We start from the raw sequence: 20,268 nt of genomic DNA on the forward strand, positions 1-20,268 counted from the left end.
GTGCACAATTTTTCTATAGGACCACAAGCAGTGGGAAGGCAATAGCCTAATTCACTGCAGCGCTCAATCAATGACACACAATGAATTTGCTGGGTATGCACAGTTCTCCATCATGCTAAAGACAACTTCAAATGGGCTCCAAGCAGAAAGGACCTAAACCACTCTCCTGCTAAGGCCCAATTGGACATTGTTACTTTGAGATAAGCTATTTAATCTGTACGACTGTCTGGAAACAAAAATCCATCTGGTCCCAGACGTCAATCGCTGTTTGACATAAAGTAAAAAAGTAAAAAAGGCTATGCAAAATGTTGCAATGACACAGAAACAGTGTCAGTTTGTCCTTTGAGAGAATCTCACTTGAGGTTTTGTCTCCACCAAATGCAGTAAATTTTGGGAAATGGACAAAACAATATCACAAGCCCCCTACGATTTAATGTATTTCAACACATGTAGAACCTGACAAACTGGACCTCTCCGACAGAATGACTGAACGTTATAAGGTTCACGCTTGTGGTATTGGGATACTGTATTGAATTCAATTATATTGAGCAAGTGTTCATGCTTTTGTGTTAAGCCCCCGTAAGTTCATGTAATGCAGCTCCTCTATTACCTTCAAAAGCACTTGAAAGGGTTCACTCAGTTTAATGTGAAGATCAAATGCTGAAAATATTGCCTGTAAGAACAAATTCAGGGTCCATTCAGGGTTAATACGGATTATATCGAGCCAAAAAAGGAAATGCTTATGGTTCATAGACATGGTCATATGGCTTTATAAACCATCAGGGTCAGAGCTGACATTCAGGCAATGACACAAAGGTCTGGACTCTCCCTTTACATCATACATCATAGTGTCCTTCCAACAAAAGGTTATCAGACATGCATCAATTACATGTATTTGTTCTCTGATCATATTACAACCCATTATTGATGCCTTGTATAATGGTTGCATCACTTATAATGAGGCCATGAGGAAATTAAAAAAGCTTGTGCATCTTTATCCATCCTTATGATCGAATCAACAAAAAGCACTTATAAAGAATAATTAGATACTAGAGGACATCTGACCTTAATAAAAATGGCATGAATATGTCACAGTTCAGATGAATACGTGCCTGTGATCATACAAGAATACTTGTTGGTTTTGGTTTTTATGAGCTATCATTTAGCTGCGAGAAAATAAACATGGAGAAGCTTCTTGTTTGTTTTGTTCCAACAGTGTACGTATAATTTTAAGTAAACTTGAGAAAATGTGTGTCACCAGAATACCTAAGTAACTCTGGTTCCCACTGCTGTAAGAAAATCTAGGGCAAACGGTGCTGTCCTCGTCTACTGTATAATCACAGTACATTGGACCGTGACATTTAGGCTATCCTTCTGCATTAACATGGACTAATCTTCAGCTACCATCTGTTGGTATGGAAAAATTGCAATACATTTATTACTGCAGTCAATCAGCTCAGATATGATGCAGCACATTACAATGACCTGCACTATGAACCAAGATTCCAGTGAGATACTAAATGCACACTACACACTACACCACTTTCCAATCACTGATAGAATTAATAAGTATGGGAGTTTCTTAATACATCACCAGAACATTGTGACATTGTGACAGGACAGCAAACAATTATACATTCATACATTCTCTACAGCTAATCTGTAACCTATATGTTTGGACCGGTAGCCTTCATGTTGTGGCAGGGCTCTCTAAAAAATGTTTTATCGATATTATTGAAATTCTACTTCAATCACTTAGCTTATTTTCTCTGCACTGTCTGACCTTCACTGTGCAGAATGAGCAGAATTTGGTTTATACATTTGTCTGCTGAATGGGGGAACGTTTCTCTGCGCTCACCTTGAATCTCAGTTTAGCACGTGTCATTTTGTGACACCACGACTATTGGAAGCAGATTCTGGTTCAATATGTAACTTATACAAATGTGATGTGGAAACTTGAAGCCTCCAGTGCTCATATACACTGAGAATGGACTTTTCAGGGAAGTAGGAGACATCTTGTGTCTCAATTCTGGATTGTTTAAACGTGTCAAAAACAATATCAGACAGCAATTATTATTTAAATCTTTATACAAATCGGTTCATAGTTAAACAATTTATCAATGCTGTGGAAATTACACTAGATAGCATGATTATGTTGTACATGTATTCAAACTAACATTAAACAATTGTTGTAAAATTGTAAAATTACCAACAACACAGCCAGCAGTCAGCGAAAACCAGGATAAGAGTTTGAGTAGTTTGATCCTGCAGTTAATTTACATTTCACGTAATCAGATTCTTCGTCCGGTTTAATAAAAAACTTGACCTGTATTCAGTTTTTTCAGGTATCTTAGCAAATTTCAACCAAAGGAGATTTTTCTTCTACTTTTAATTGTTACAATTAAAAGTAATATTGTGCAGCTTTTGCCAACCCAGGACTGTTGGTAATTTGCAGGTAACCATAAAATGTGTATGTGGTACATTAGCTCAGTAAATGTAGCTATTTGAGGCAAAGTAACTACAACATGGCGAGTCAGTTTACCTCACGGGCACCGCTAAGGGTGCCCTTGAGCAAAGACACGAACCCCTAACTGCTCCCAGGGGGCCGCTATGTGGCAGACCATCACTCCGCCATTTGCATGTCTATAAGCCCTGTGTGTGTGTGTGATTGTATTTCGGGACCTGTGTGAATGTGAGAAATTTAGTGAAAAGAGAACTTCCCCATTGGGGATTAATAAATTAATCTTAGACATGTACACCAGTTTATTAGGTACTTCTAGCTAACACAAATGCAGCCTTGTACTTTTTAATAATTCTTGCTTTATGAAGGTTATACTGTCCCAATTTATATCAGTGAGGACATACTAAATATAAGAGACACCTCTTATTATAACTCAATATAACTCAACAGCACCAAAAAATGACCATTAACACCTCTCCAGAACAACAAAACAAAAACAGAACATTACTGCCTTATGAAGGGAGAATTTTTTTGCAGGACTATTGTATTTGCCTGCATTCCTCTTAGCTAGATTATCTAATAAACTGGCAACTGAGTGTAAATACTATTCACCTATGTCATGATATCACTCTAAGAAGTCAGAGTAGGTTGCTTTACTGGTACGGTACCTAATATGTTAGATGTGTTATGTTTTCTAAACACGGATTCTGTAGAGTTCCAACTATTCAGTGCTGGTCACGTCCAAGAGCATGGAGCAATAAACATAGGAGATAAAAATGATCAAGATCCCTGTTGGCATTACCTGCTAGACGTGATCAAGTCCACAAAACACAGCCAGGCCCAGAGATAAAGGGGGAGGTAAATCAGTAGAGTGGGCTGGCTGTCAGTGCCAGCCTTCACTCTCAGAGTCAAAAGCAGCAGAAGCAGCGAGAGCAGGTACAAAAATGATCAATTTGTTGGACTGAACTTTTTTAGATTGCTTTTTAAGGAAAATTATTGTCAGTTAAGTTTTTCCATCCTTTCATTAGAATTGAAAAAAATATTCACAAGCTGTGACCATCATGTAGCCTTTGCCCAAACCCCCCCTTGTGTATAAATCATTCAACAAAAAGGTAAATAATTAAAGGAGGCAGTGTTAACAGCATCAACAACACGAGGCAATTATATATTTAAGTTGCATTAAGAGTTCAATAGAGACTGAATAATTTACTTGGATGTGAAATCACTGGCAAGTAAACCTTTGTTCACCCCATGTGGGAGGTTGTCAGTTGCAAATGAAATGTTGTATATCAGATGATATTTCGAATTGATGGGAGTGTTCCATCCACAACTGGAGTCAAACTTGGTCAGAAACTGAAAAAGTAATGCTTTCAAAAGAATCAAATCATTGCATAATAAGACAAGAGACAATGTAATATGGTTCAAAGTCTTCCAGAGGAGGCAATTACACTATGCATCTTATCTTCCTCATCATAGCATTTTCATTACATTAACAGTGAAAGATAGGGCTGAATCAAACAGCAATTCAACTCTTCCATAAAGGCTTTCATTCAAAATCAAAATCTTTGGAGGATAAACTTTGAAGGGACATTTAATCTGTTCATAAATATTCACTTTGTTTTGGAGGAACTTGGAATAGTGAGATCCACAGAGCATGCATGCAAGTAGCAAAATAAATGGCACATACACATGAATGGTTCCAGATATTTTTGTATATTATGGTTCATGCTCTCAAATAAAAACATTTTATCTTTCTGCGAGGGAAAAGCTTTTATTATACTATCTGTTGTGGACCTTTTGGCACCATTTGCAACAGACTGGACTGGAACAAGTGTTGTAGAAGTTCAATCAGGAGAGAAGCCTAAGGGTCAGGTGTCAGTTTGGCGTTTAGATGTAATGGTGCATGGTGGAACACTGTTGTTTTTCTCTAAGTGAAAAGGCTTTATGGCAGATGGGTGACCGGATGCATTGTTTGCTGCTCCTCACAGTTGCAAGAAATGGACAGCGTGTGCTAGCCTGTCTGGCGGCATGTTGAGAGGGGCCCTCATTATCTGTCTGCTGCAAATGCTAACTTTAAGATTGTACCTTGTTTCAGCTTTAATTTACTTTTTCCGGAATGCCCACATAATATAGGCACAGACATGTGCAAATGTAGAGCTGAAAATTACAGAAGTGGAATCTCGGTTAAAATGAAAGGAATGGAGCTGCATTTCCATTAGACGCAATCAAACGGAGGTGCTGCCCTCCTTGATTACCATCTTTAGCTCCTAAAATGGGACCTAATGGGAAAAAGTGAATTATAACACCCAAATATCATTAAAGCCCGGCACACCACCTGGGCCTCGGACACTTTCCCCAACACTGTCCAAGGCTTCTCCAGGTCTGTTCATTCATTCATACCGGAGGGAGTGGGACAGATGGTACAAAACACATCAAGCTGTTTTGCAAACTGCAGACCTAAATATCCCTTCCCCTGAATATGGGCAGGGTCACCTCAAGACTCTGCTGTGTTGCACAACCACCTAAACTGTCTAACATTTACTCAAATGCACGGCAGGATGAATATGATGTTATGTCCGTTGTCTATTTAATTTTACTGTCTGTTTTGTATTCTGCTTGTATTGACAGGTTTGTTGTCCTTCATATCTTTATGGAAATGAATACTTTTATGTTTGGGCTGTTTTATTCCAGCCTTTGAAGTTGCACCAGTACAGGATTTTTATCTAAAAAATAAAATCGTGTCATCAGCCAAAAATAATAAACATCAAACAGTTTTGGCTTTTTTTTGGTTTTCATTTGGAGCTTTCAAGTGTGGAGACTTTATAGTACTGCCAAATGAATGAATTGTGTGGGGCTAAAATTAAGCAGACCACTGCAATCTTTGAGTTCAGACATGGTAGGTTCATAAAACAGTTTTTACACAAGAACTGAATGAATCCGAACATCTGGTATGTACCTCTCCAAGAAAACAAAACAAGACTAATCTTGATGAAGACATGAGAAAACCAGCACTGAGTGAGGGCTTCATCCAAATAAAGTTCTTTAGCATCTTGTATCTCTTTTCCTGGGAATGAATACAAATTTCATTACATTTTTGTTTCTGGTCTGAAATATCTTAAAGGGGTAGTCCAGCAACATGTTATTGCACTTCTACACGTTTGGGAGACTCATATTGGACAGATTAGAATGGTCAAAAGTGACAGAGGCCGACATATACTGACTTTTAGTCTCTAGTATGGGTCAAGCTCCAAAAACACTGGATCCTACATTTCCCATAATGCAACTGGACAGCACATTTCGTCACACCCCCCTAAATGCCCACTTCTTTCAAACCTGTTTGTCACACAAACTTTGTGTTTTAAGTGACAGTGGAGTGCCCCTTTAAAGTGTGTACACTACTGTGAAAGTGTCAATTACTGTCCAGGTCCACGACAGAGAGGCCTACGTGATAAAATAATCCCATATCATTGTTGTGTGGCAACTAAGAAAAAGGTCCCATGACACAGAGAGCTCTGACTTTTCCCCAACACAATGGTGTTCTTCTCTCAGAGGTCTAAAAAGGTCTGTGCAGCCTGTGGCACTGTGGTAGCTAAAACAGGCTTTGCTAAAGTCCATAAGCTAAATGAGCATTAGTTATTTTCTGCTCACCTTTTTTCCTGTTGAAGGCGCGGTTCATAGTGGAAAATGTGCGTCTCCAAGGTCCCTCCTGAGTATCTGACAATATTACACCTGGAAAAGCAGCAGGGAGAAGTGAGTTAAAAATGGCTTTAACCTCAAGCCTTCAAGAAAAGGCAGAAAGTCTAAAAACAAACAGTCTGAAGGGTTTTCTTACTGCAAAAACTCCCCACCCACTGAGAGTGAGGCAATGCTTAGCTGTCAGAATGTGTTCAAATTAAAGTCCCAGTCCATCTGCATTACATTTGTTTACCACCGAGCCACATCGTACTCATCATCACGTCATAATACAGTACTCATTGTGCTTTCTGTATTACAGTACAGAATGTGCCTAAGAGAGGTGATTTCTATCAAAGCCAAGTAAAAGGGTTGCACAATAAAATGTAGCATTGTTTAATATGATCCCCTGCCACAGTCTAGCAATATTTCCTAATCTTTCCAGCAGAAATAGAGCATATTTGTCTGTCAGACTGCTACGTGTTCAACTGTATCACCAATATGCATTAATCTACAGAACATTCACAGGGGGCAAAACCTGAAACTAAATCTATGAAGTTTAGTCACCACAAAGAATACCAGTGTTTATCTTCAGTCTTTTCTGTCCAGAATAAAATGATCTCACACAAAAACAAATTTAATATACATCAGCATTCTACTAGAACTGAGCCTGGTTAAAGTAAGAGATGAATGTAGGTTGTGGTCAAAGTCAGTTTTTTCTTTTTTTTTAAACTTACTGTAGTCACAGCATTGCAACTCAGTTGTCCCAGAACGCAGAGACAGGTACAGTACATTGACACTGTGCTACATTACAGAAAAAGAAGCCATTTCTTTTACAAATGCAAAACATCCAGCATCTCTAAAGTCTGACACTTTGCCTTGACTGCTTTCAGACCTTTGCATCAATTCCCCATGAGAGCTCAGCAATCTAAAGGACTGCAAGGACAAACTGTACAGGACTAGGTAGCTGTCAGCCTGCTACACAATCAATATTCCTTTCTCTTTTACTGTGGGAAAATATGCAAGGCCTGCCGCATAACAGCCATTTCAATCCTTGCCTTTGCAAACAAATTAACTTGTGCCCGGGCAATTTAGAAAATGAATTGAATTTTTCCATCTTTGGATTTTCCATTTATCAAGGGAAGCCTGAGCTATTATAGGTTTTTATCGAATGGAAAAATAAATCCTGCTCATGCCTTGGAACCAAACTTCCAACATGCTGTATCCTACAACAGTGCAACAACTTCAGAAACAAGGTCTGATGTATGAAAACTATGATACATAGCTCTCTACGTAAATATCCTACAAGATCTATTGGATGTGGGTAGTCACTAAATATTTCTGGCTTATGTATTTATACCAGCAGTATATCCAATATATCCAAATGGCATATAAATAACACGCCAACGTGTTATCACAATGCATTGTCGAATTTATAAAATTCAGTATAGTTTAACATGCAAGGCATACGTGGATTGGAGGTCTTTTTTAGTTTAAAAGATTTGGACCTGATCTGAAACACAGCTACGGAAAACCTGCCCAAACAGTCAGACCTGATACAAACGGTGGACAATTGCAGATTCTCGATGTGACACAAGCTGACAAAGCAGTCGAAAAGAGTAGAAATACACGTCATTTTTCTCTTATGATGACTTTTACACACCATGCAATGACGGCTCAGATCTACTCAGCTATTAAACACATTGATGCACACACCTTAGACCTGGAGCAACACAACAGGACCCTAACTGACCAGATTTAACTGAATATGCTTTGGATCTGACCCAACTCAGGTACTAGATCAGGTTTCAGTCACTAGATGGACCTGTGAAGACCTCTACCACTAATTAATCTTTTGCACCTATGTGTACTTTAGTATATATATACACACTCACACACACACACACACACACACACACACACACACACACACACACACCTTAGTGACTTAGGTGTAGCTACACATATCAACACTTAAAAAGGGTTACTAAGGTCACATTCCATTTAACAAACAAGACCACATTTTATATGGTTGGTACAGTAGACTTCCTTGTATGTTGTTGTTGCTTCTAAAAACATCTAATATATCACCTGCCACTGCAACCAACTCTGAGGATGTTTACGGTGTGTATTCCGTTGTATGATACACAAACACCAATTGTGAGTGTGACATAAATGATGCTATTCAGAAAATGAGTTTTTGTGTAAAAGGCATTATCAAACAATAGTCCTTGGGGCCGAAAAAAAAAGATAGAAACTGAAATATGTGCAAACAAATTGATCACCGTAACATGGGAGGTTAATGGGTCATTAGCTTTGACTGAATAGCAGAAAGGTGTCTCTGACTCAACAGCACAATGCCATCATTTTGCAGATATCTTTATTACTGCTTGGTGGGGGTGGTGACAAACAAGCAAACCATCCATAAAAAAGACACATCTATGACAGAGCTCTAATTATTACTGAATTTGCATGAAACATGCTCTGTGATGATAAGCAACTGTCTCCTTAACTGGAAAAATGAAAAGCCCATAGCTGCAGACTATACATAACAAAGGCACATAATGATATACGGCATATAACTGAGGGAAATGTGGGTTGCAGATACAAATACAATGTATGTTGGTTCTCACAGTAAGGGGATATTTTACTGCAACAGAGGCCCTAGAAAGGGCTGGAGAAATTTTAAATGGAAAAAGCTTCAGGGTGGGGACTGGGACATTCCTCAGTCTGGCAAAACAGAATATCTTTGCAGTTGAAAAAGACAACTTGTGTTCCTTATTTACAGGTCTAACATTTGTTGAAAACATTGCATGGGCAGATGACCAAGGCCACCACTATTGTTTACATTTCACCAAAGGCAGGGAGAGTGTATTCTGCAGATCTCAGCACCAAACTACTCTGCAGTATCTGGACTGCCAAATCAAGACCTTGGCAGTGGGGGCCTTGGTACTTAGCCCTGGGTTTCAGAGAACCAGCTTTTTGGATTTAAGTGCACTGTTGTCTTTATCCTCAAAGCAAGTTACTGTCAATGTCTAGTGTTTTTTCCCCCAGCGAAATAGCACTGCATTAAGAAAATACAGCTTCCCTTTAATGGTTTCTACTTTTTTATGTAGTGTGATTTTTATTATACAATCTGTGGAGAGAGAGAGGGTGGGGATATTTTGTGACTGTCTCTCCTCATTTCCATCAAGAACATAAAACAAAGTATGTTTTTAACCAAAATCAGCACTCTAGAGGTGCGGTACACCTGAAAAAGTACGCTAAAATAGACCTATTTTTAAATCAAGGGGGGGAAATCCTGCTGAAGATGTGTTCCAGTGTTTTAAAAAAGGAAGAGGCATGTTTGACAGCTGGCATTCTCAGACTAAAATGAGTGACAACAAACAAAGCATTGGAAATTAATCAGGCTTGTTATATCCGATACTGAATCATTAAAAAATTAAATCCTTTGGATTGGCTCTCACTATTCAGAGCTTTAAATTCTTACAGCAAAGACTGGTCTCATTTTGGCAACCACAGCGGAAAGGTCTGGCAGCAGAGCAGGCGAAGCCTGGCTACCTTTTTGTTTGTTTGTGACAGGCGAGGCATTGCATTACACCTCAGTATGACACCTGACTGTGATGTCACTCATTTTGATTGACAGCTGCAGTGTTCGGCCTGTTTTAATAGCTTCCTGTCTGATGATTCAACAGCACCCCCTTGGGAGAAGTGTCGACCCTAACACACACACACACACACACACACACACACACAAACTTAACACTGAGCTGCAAACTTCCTCAGTCTCCCTTCGATGTTTACCAGCTGCAGTGAAAGCAGCAGGTTAGCTCTGCTCAATTCCACATCAGGAGTGTGAGTATATGACAAGAGCAACACATAGGTATGGTACATTTCATGTGTGCAGTACTGTATACATGTCTTACAGTATACTCAGTTAACTATCACATTTTTTTTTGCTCCATTATTATGAATGCACCAACATCATTAGGCCTAATAAAAACATTGTATAAGCACACAAATCACAATTAAAAAAAGGTAATTGTAAACCACAGATTGCAGTTACAGACCTAACAAGATACTGAAACAGTCTGAATATGATACTAAATAAAATGCCCACAAAAAAAATTATTAATATTAAATAATACTTTAGCATGTAACATTTAGGTAAACCCTCACATATACACATACACCATACATATGTAGTCTCAATTGTGTTTCTGAATTTTTTGTAAAAATAATGGAAAATGTGAGGCACCCCTTCACTTAGACAGAATATCATCCTCCAAAACGCACAACGAAAACCATGTCCAGAGTCTAACAAGTAACTTTCAGTGACTCAAACATTTGGAATTTAGCTGGAGAAACTCTTTCTGGAAATGAGCACGACCTACTTTGACCCTGTGGAGTCCTCTCTCAAGCCTAAACAACACTCCACAAAAAAGGAAATGAATCCAAATCCAAAAAGTTAGATAAAAGTTCATCTTTAAAAAGCTTTTTTTAAAGTAGAGAAAGTAAGAAAGAAAGAAAGAGAGAAAGAGAGCAAAGTTAATGTCCCATTTATAAATGCCTCTCAGCCAGTCACTAATCTGACCCATATGCACTAAAAGGCAGCAGGCTTTTAACATGGAATAGAAGCAGAGCATGCACTGTGGTCCCAACATAATGCCTCAGAAAAGAAAATCAACAAAGATCCTTTGTTTTCTTCACTTTGCTCTCACCCCGGCTCTGGAATTTCACTGGATAAGCGCAGCACATAAGACATCGCAACTACAATCTGTTTATGAATTTTGTCCCAGAATTCCTCAGTTGAATCAGCCATGGTGTCTTGGTGTCTAATCTAAAAGCCAGACTTGCTCTCACAGCCTGGCACTTAAACTCCTCTGGATTCAAATGCAGCACCATGACATTCTTTATCAGGAAAAGCACCGCTACCCTTCACAAGGAGAAGAAAAAAACAAGATCTATGGAGTGAAACATGCAAACAACAACAGAGCTGAGATAAAAGCTACTTACTTGCCTTCAAACTGCGGAGGAATAGTGAAGAGGAAGTTCCAGCAGATCTTAATAGTTTTCAGCTGTGGGCCAGATGGTGGTACACTAAGGACTGCAGTAAGGAGAGATGATGGGGTTTGCAAACTCAACAAGAACCGTTTGCCTAGACACATGATACTTGACATTCAAACCCAACTTCCTCCGCCCACAGTTCGTCCAAAAGAATTCTTTTGGAGTTTTGCATTTGCAAAAAAAAAAAAAAAAAAAAAAAAAAGGGGCTCTTTCGACAGGAACTGGTTCACTGAGATGCACCGTGGCATACCAAAGATGACCTATAAAAGCCAACATGCAAGAGGTTGCAGTCTGACCCTTTTGCTGCAGTATGTGATTCATCATCACACTATGTGCACTGGCAACAGCCTTAGGTCAAAATCTTGGCATCAATCAAAACAGCAGTATGGCCAAAACAATATGAAGTAAAAGTCACAATACCACTCCAACACAAAGCCTTAAAAGCCTCCCTGTGAGATTATGTCATCTTAATAATACCCTTTCCTTTTCTACTACACTCCAAAAACATTTCAGGCTCAAAGGTGTGAATCCCGGCAGTTTAAATTGTGTTACACCACTTGAAAATCTGACACTCGATGGTCCTTTTTATCACATAAAGATGAACTGTCTGCGAAAGCCACAAAGTGAAGAGCAAAGGGCAGGGGGAAGACAAAAAAGTACAATGTTGGAACTGACAAACACCTGAAAGTGAAGCCCAATTTGTTGAGAGCAAATCTCCACATCTAAAACCTCATTTAAATGTTGTCTCCCTGGGGTCTAATCAGGAAACTGTCTGTCTGACACTGCTTCCTTTACAGCATTTTTTAGTATCTCAATGAAGTACAACTACATAATGAAGGGAAAGAGTTTAAAAGACTGAGGTGGACATATTCACATATTGTGAAATTTCATTAAGAACGGATGAAAAGGAAGTTAATATAAACTCTAAAATACAAATGGATCAAATGTTCATAAAAATGTTGGAGACTCACAGCTGTCTATGGCCAAGGGCTAAAGTTAAATTATAAATATTGGGCTTTCCAACAATAGAGAACATTCATCCAAATATAATGATCGTACTTTGGACCGAGATGAATTCACGCCTGTATTAGCACCGATGTAAAGTGCTGAGAGTGTTGTACATGGACTTCAAAGAGCTGCTGTAACATTTAGTGTATGTGGCATGTAGCAACTTAGAGGCAAAGTAGATTCAGAGAATCTTTTTTTTAGGGGCTTTTTTTTTTTTTAAAAAAGACAAATCAAAAGACAAAAAGAAAAAAAGGTCACAAACACTTTGCCAGCCAATTTACAAAGGTCATTCAAATCAATGGGAGGCATTTCTTGTCCCTTTAATGATATCTGGTTAGAGATTCAGCTCGGTCGGGGCCTTAGGTGGTGGTGTGTTTTTGCTGGCCAGCAAACCTTTGGTTTCTGCCTGAGAGAGCATTTAAAACAGGGAGGGTCTCAGGATTTGGGCTGTTCTGTTCACACTTTATTTGTATAGGGTTTTTCTTTGCTCTGCCCTGTATCATTTCATGTTTGCATCTTGTATGAACAGCTGTGGTGGGGTAAGGGAAGTGGCTGGCCCAGACACTTTCCGGGAAAGTGGGGCCCTTAACGCTACACAGACATGGATAAAACAGTGTAAAAAAAAAAAAAGGTAAAGGAAAAAAATGCTCCTTTATACAGCTGTAGTGGAAAAGTTAAAGCTATAATTGTGGATATCCATAGCATGTTTCTTTTTCACTTCTTTGTGTATATGCACAGTATCTAAATGTATGGCTGTCTATACTACAGTCCAAAAAGAGTGTCTGGGATAAAAAGACAATTACAATGACACAGCAATGCATATAATTATGATGATCATTGAGAAGCAAAGGTGTTCAATACAACAGCAAAGAAGCACACCAGACACAACTCAAATGGATCTAGGTCAGCAGTTGAACACAATACCAATGAGTCATCTTTTCAGATTTGGTTTAGTAACTAGGCTACGGCACCAAACCTTTTTTATATTTCATGTTCAGTAGCAAAATCTACAACAAGAAACATCCAATTACAGTAAACAATTCAATAACTACATATAAAGGTTTAAAGAATCATCATCATCTTGCTGCAAACTATCTCAGCACTAATGTTCAGAGTTCTTATGGTTTACAAATAAGTTCAGAGTCCAGTTATTTCACTCCTTGCTAGGGCTGTGTGTGTGTGTGTGTGTGTGTGTGTGTGTGTGTGTGTGTGTGTGTGTGTGTGTGTGTGTGTGGGAGCGGGGAGTGGGTGGAGAGAAGCGGGAATGTGCATCTCAATGAGAAGCATCTCAGTGGTTTTTCATTGAGATTTGCAGCCTCCACATGATTTGTGTTCCATCTAAGCAGTAATGCAAAGTAGTAATATGTGTGATGTATATTCAGTTGACACGGCTAGTGAACGTCCCTGCACCGCTCACTGCACCAAAAATTATGATGACTACTACCAAGCAATCATTTCCATCCACTACTACCGTATATTGCACAGTTTTACATGAAACACAAGCAAATGTTGACTTGTAATGATTTATGTCCAACCTGCACTGCACTTGATTTGGAGCCTAATATAGCAGGCAGGAAATGAGTTTACATTTTTGGCTGGACTTATTATTCCATTTATTTTGAGCTTAAGTTTGTGAAACCAGTTTGAGAGCATCAGAAGCACTGTCCTCTTACATGAATCAATGTCAACACAGACTGTATACTTTTTTTAATACGACAGCGTCAAAAAGCAAGCAGTATAATCCCTGGATAAGTGGTCCCACAAAGCTTGTTCTCAAATCATTCTGTCAACCTGAGACTTTCAAATTCAAATATAAAAAGGCAGGATTTGGAAGTAACTGAAAGTAACATGCAACATAAACACAGAGTAGTGCAGATAAGACTAACATGCTAACATGGCTCACAATGAGACGTTAAACCTACTTAGTTTATTAAAATATTTTATGTTTACCATAGCCACAGTCTTCAATTAGCATCTTAGCAGTTGCTAATAAGCACTAAACACAAAGTACAGCTGAGGCTGATGGGAAAGTCATTCGTTTTTCTAGGTATTTGGCTCATTAAATGAAATTTCGACCTGATGACAGTGCTAGAAAAAGTTAGAAGAAGTTATTGCAATTCATAATGGGAGGGATATGAATACCTCAACCAAGATTCCATGTTAATCCATTCAATAAAAGTGTTAAACAGCTGGTCATCAGCAGCTATATAGTGGGGTCACCAAAGTCATTCAGAATTCATCCTCTTGGGACCATTAATGTCTGTACAAAGTGACATGGCAATCCATCCAACAGCTGTTGAAATTTCATGACTGATGTTAAATGTAAACAGTGATGCCAGCCTAGTCAGTATTACGGGAAAAAAAGTCAATGTAGGGTATATATATATATATATATTGCATATTTGATACAGTTCTGTGTTGACATTACAGCTGTTATCAAGTTCATCCATATTATTTAGTGAAACAGGAATGGGTGAATACTGTAAGTGCAGTCCACTGTAACAATAACCCTTAGTCTCTATGAAAGTACTTAAGTGTACTAACTTTACAGCAAAACATGGGGATGTTTAGCATTTTTTAAAAATGAAATTGAATGTTTGATTAGTCAAGTATCAAAATAGTTGCTGATTCATTTTCTGTTAATTGAATAATCGTTTTATCAACTACTCATATCAGCTCTAATATTTATGTATTATTCGGTAGGTTTGTCCATTTCACCACTGGCAGCACGAATGAGGAGTCTCAACCAAAAACAGGACATAACAACTTCACTCTGCCTATAGACTAATACATACACAGAAAGGCTTAGAAAATTCTAAGAAGTCTGATGATGTCTAGGGGGGTGCGTACAAGCTGCCCAAGCTGAGTGCTGCTCGACGAAGTTTGTAAAGTCCTTCTGGCAGCTAAAAAAAAAAAAAACTTAGATTGTATTTAATTGATTGAGAGACTCCCCAAATTCTTTCTTTAAAATACAAATCCAATAAAAAGCTTCTCCAGGACATTAGGCTCTCAGTTGCTTTTTACCAGAATATTCGATCAAGCTGAATTTTAAATATTTAGAATCTACTACTACAGCTGCAAAACTTAGCAATATGAGGTGAGATAGGGTCATCTAACAGATAAGACATGTGTTTGGCCTATAATAAACATGTATTACAGTGGGGAAAATAAAGTAGCTCCTTATACAAGTATATTCCATTTATTCAATCTTCATGAAGACAGTTTCACATGACCTCTTTTTGTATGGATGTTTATCATGCCTCTGTGGAGAGAGTGGGAGGAGGGGTATACATCAAGGGGATGTCAGCAAGTCTCAAAATCTACACAGTACAGTACAGTACTTGTACACACACACACACACACACACACACACACACACACACACTCTCAGATGAGTGAAAACTGCATAACAAGCAGACCCCGCTGACTAGTTGTATTATGTCTCATTTACTTACAGAAAATGCAGTGATTTTGTTAAATAGACCATAAGCATAAACATAAAGAAACAGTACATCAATATAAAATCACACTGTGCATAATATTAAAAAAAACAAACAATGATTTTGAGAATAACTGCTTTTTTACTGTTGTAAAAAAAATAGAACACTGAAACCCTACAGTATGTGTTTTCATCTAATCTCTTAACAGTTAGTTGTTGGTAGGCAATTGTGTACCTCAAAGTGCATTTACATGCATTTAAAAAAAGGAACACATCACGCTGAAATCAATTTACCTCCAAACTGTACAACAGGAAACTCAATAGGTCATGAACTGACCTTTTTTTGCTGAATCTACAACTAGGAAGCTAATTAAAAGAGACATGCCATGCAATATCACGAGGTATGAGGCAAAAACAGGTAGGTGTCTACTGCTAATATTCCTCTTGTCACTGCAGAGCTACACAAATGCTCAAAAGGTTGTGTTATGTCTGATGTTATGCTGCACTATTGATATGAATAAAATCACTTTTTTATCAGATTTTGTCTCTGCAGCAGGGATCTGGAAAAGACTAATTGCACTGCACAGTGATATCAAGTACAAAAGGACCCAACAGCCCTACATGTAGGAGGTATACTCCCTTGTGTTCCGAGCCAATCGATTCTGTATCATTATAGTGAGAGATGTGAAACCTGGGGCAGATATACCTGCCCATGTACCAAACAGCAGGCAGGCAAAGTGAGCAACTATAGCTGGTGAAGACAGTGCAACATTTAGCAGGCATTGGTGTAGACCAAATACAGAGCTAACACTGAGTATTGGAGTTAGAATCATAAGATGGCCAGAAACCCATCTGATATGGTTTTATAAAGGTGACAATGTGTCATGTTTTGTTTTTAGGTTGTTTTGCTGCCCCCAAGTGGCAGAAAAAACAATTAATGCAGCTTTAAATGTCAAAGTAATTGTCTTATAAATTATCCACTTTTGTTATTTCATGTAAATCTTATTTTATTCGTTTCTAGTAAATCCATAGAATGAGACAAGATTTTAAAAGTGCATACAATTGCACGTCTTTATATTTGGTGTTTCAGAAAGAATACATCCATTTGAATCTGTTTTTCTTAATGGGATAATCAGGGCTGTTTTTGTCAAATTACTGTGAGCTGCTGTATCAGTTGCTCCAACAGTTATATTATAGATCCAATATAAAATGTGGCTTTGCTCTAGAGATATGCTATTCCAACCCAAAATGTCAGTGCACTATTTTAGTGTTACTGACCTAAGGTACAACACTGCAAGAAGTTAAGGTTTTTCTTGCTGTAAAGCAATGGGAAAAATTTCAGCTGTGTCCAGGCTTCTCTTGGCATTCGTTAAATCAATTTCCTACGAGTAAGAATACAAACGTATTTTCGAAGTGACAGAAGACCTCAATGTATTGTTTTTCTTTGAATTTTATTCAAACTGATACATTGAGGTCTCATGAATTCTTATAATCTTTTCTTCAAATCCTCCCACATTCTGCCTAAGTCAATAAAACAGAATTGTGGAGGCATATCAGACAGTTCAAGGCTCCTGCTGGTTGAATGAGCTTGCTGGCTGAGTCCATGTGTTCATATAGAGCTATAAGGCAGAGATGTAACAACCGCTGACAGCATGAGTCAAACATCAGACTGAGCTCAAAGGCTAACAGATCAACTCAGAACACATTCTCTAACTTTTCAAATATCAATCAACCATGTCTGGGTTCTATGTGCATGCCTAAGTTGCTTGCTGTGTATTCTAACTATGTGCTGTATTGTTTTGCAGTGTGTCTTCTTCCCTGTACCTACTGGTGGTGGTGACCCCCCCTTTCCTCACACTCCTGTAGACCTCCCTGACAGGCCCCCTCCCTCTTATACTGGTAATCATCTTCCTGTAGTGGCATCTATTTAGTGAATCATAAATATATTTTGGTAATAAATCCTAAATTTTAACCTGTCCCAAATTTCATTATTTGTGAGTCTGAAATTAAAGCTGTGTAAATAAACTTAGTGGTTGAAACTGGAAATTCACATCTCTGCTCCTTTTTCTCTGTACTATAAGAACCTGTGAAGGTATTCTCTGGGTGAAAGTCCCAGGGTGGCGTTGTCGCACTTGCTGTCAGGGTTTTTAACTGCCCTGGTCACACAGGTTAAGGATTAAAAAATCTTCACATACTTGTAAAACACTTGGAAAAACTCTGATGTTTTGGAGGGGACAACATTCTGTCACAACATGATGAAAAAATTGTTGATATGCTTCTTGAGGATAGGAAATTATGGCGGGAGGAAATAGGGAGCAGTAAATACAATTTTTGTGCAACTAAATTGCCAGCTGGTTCGGCTGAAAGTCAACAGTGAAAACTGAAAGTGTACATACGTAAAGGGCATTTCCACATTTGATACAACCTGTTCCCCTTGAGATTAAGATTTCACAAGTCAAAACATATTGCTTGAGACATGCATGTAGTATTCTATGAGGAAACGTCAAGGTTTGACATATATGGATGTTGCTTGGAGATACAGTGGGTGGAAAGTCAGTTTAAACACAGATCTGTGGCAATACCACACTTTTGCCCTCAAATGTTTGTGACTGCAGCTCCGTGATATTGGCTGGTAAATGATAGATCTCTTCGGGATATGAGATGCAAGACTGAAAATTTCAAAGATAGCAGCACCCTCCTTCAGATAGTTCTCCAGATTGAAGAGATCAGTTGGGGTAGAAATATCTTTTGAATGGCATATATGAAATATGTTTCAGCCTTGTCTCACTCTGACATGTTTACCCCTTTGGGATCTCTGTGTAATAACTGATAGTAGACTCGCTTGTTTTCAAGTACTTCAAGTACTAGTCATTTTTACGGTAGTTATTACAAGCATGCATTGCACCACAGGCCTTTTGTGCCTATTAAATGACAGCAGCTAGTTCTACTCCAATTCCCTTTCACAGTCCGTAACAAAAAAATCATATGAAGCCAATGAAAAACATACTCAAGAATTGTCGTGAACCTTGCTTCTATTATCCAAGGAAAAATCCCTCACAGCAAGATTTTTTTCATCTGTTTTTAAACCTTGGAGAATTATCTATTCTTCCATTTAATGCTTATAATTACATAACCCTGTTCAGTATCCTCTCCTATTTTCCATACTTGTGAGGCATATCAGAAATACCCCAAGGAACTGTGCTGAAAGTTGTGCAATGAAGCTAGAAATAGTCCCTGTTGGACCATAAAATAAAATTTGGGGGAACTTCTCTTTTGAAAGCATGTGGTCACTAAAATCCATGGTGCTCTGAGCTACAATCTGAAATTATGACATATTTTATTTATTTTTGATAGTGGTAATTAAGGATTCAATCTGTGACAAAGCTACATCTGGGTAACTAATGAAGAAAGTTAATTATAGGCTGATGAAGCTTTTGTCAGAACTGATTTTTTAAATAATAAAAAAAACACATTTACATTATGAGTCAACATATATTTGACTTGCTTCTAATCACATTCACAGGCTAAAATGGCCTCATAATGCTTAACTTATGCGGAAACCCCCCCCCCCCAAAATAATACCCCAGTGTTGGAGTCTCCAGAGAATCTGCCACCAAAATCTAATTAAGATAAGTACCCCAATCAAGAAAAAAAAGAAACTACTGAGAAAAAGAGGAGGAAAACTTGAAGAGGGCTTCAGAAAGAGAAATCCCATCACAATCCCTGCAACAAAGCATCTCGAACCAAATGAATAGAATCTTAGCTGCAGTGCCAAACCTTGATCTAACTTGGCAATTACATGGAGTTGAAACGATTTCCCCGACATTTATTACCTCCACCAAGGAGGTTATGTTTTTGGAGCCATTTGTTTGTTTGTTTGTCTGGATTACGGAAAAACTGTGGGCCTGATGTTCATAAAACTTGTAACATGGGCCAAGGAAAAAAACTTAATTTTGGAAACCGGGGATGGATACTGAAATTATTTTTTGCTTTTGTTAACATTGCAAGATAGGTCGAAAGGTCAACACTGGTGTCTTTGGCAAAATGAACTGAAGTTGTGAGTGAGTGAATGATGGACTATGACTAAATATAAAAGAATACATAACAGCCACCACAAACATCACTGTAGAAACAAAAGACTTTGGCGGAGTTCTGTGTTCTACCAAGATTTTGCTCTTGCAGCACAATTTTATGACATGCATTTTTCTTTGTTTTTTTGTTTAGTCTCAAAACCTAGGGGAACTATTTCTTGGCAAACAACAATTGGGTACAGTGTTTGCGCACAGCTTTCCAAAGTCTTGTCATCACATTGATGTTGCCAGATTTGGTCCAGATACCAAAACCTTACCTCACTTCTGTACTTGGCCATATCTGTAAAACACATCTGTGCTACAGCTGCACAGAAGTATTGTGAGGACTGTTCAAGAAATAATTCCAACATGATTCCCCCTAAAAAGACGACAGATGGCAGCTTTGGAAGCATTTTTAACTTTGGAATGAGCCAAGCTACCTGTTTTCATTTGGTCTTTATGCTATGCAATGCTATGCTAACAACATTCTCCTGCTCTGCACCTAATGCAGACATGAGATTGATATTGTGTGGTGGTACTGATTCCTCAAG

At 38.3% G+C, this 20,268-nt stretch overlaps 1 protein-coding gene across 10 annotated transcripts in view; it reads right to left on the minus strand.

Moving 5' to 3' along the window:
* The window catches only part of gulp1a (GULP PTB domain containing engulfment adaptor 1a), a 72,701-nt gene that overhangs the window by 20,600 nt on the left and 31,833 nt on the right, over positions 1-20,268 (minus strand). For 3 of the 10 annotated variants that reach the window (XM_051405089.1, XM_051405087.1, XM_051405088.1), the window contains one exon: positions 6,110-6,190. The exons of 3 other annotated variants lie outside the window; for them this stretch is intronic. In XM_051405089.1, coding sequence (XP_051261049.1) covers positions 6,110-6,137 — 28 coding nt within the window. In that variant the 5' untranslated portion in view covers positions 6,138-6,190. Of the gene's footprint in view, positions 1-6,109; positions 6,191-10,527; positions 10,652-11,149; positions 11,317-20,268 lie in introns of those variants that run through there. 4 more of the 10 variants (XM_051405093.1, XM_051405086.1, XM_051405090.1 and 1 more) reach the window with 3 other exon arrangements.

The sequence above is a fragment of the Dicentrarchus labrax genome, unplaced genomic scaffold, assembly GCF_905237075.1.
Source record: "Dicentrarchus labrax unplaced genomic scaffold, dlabrax2021, whole genome shotgun sequence".
In the NCBI taxonomy this organism is placed as follows: Eukaryota; Metazoa; Chordata; class Actinopteri; family Moronidae; genus Dicentrarchus; species Dicentrarchus labrax.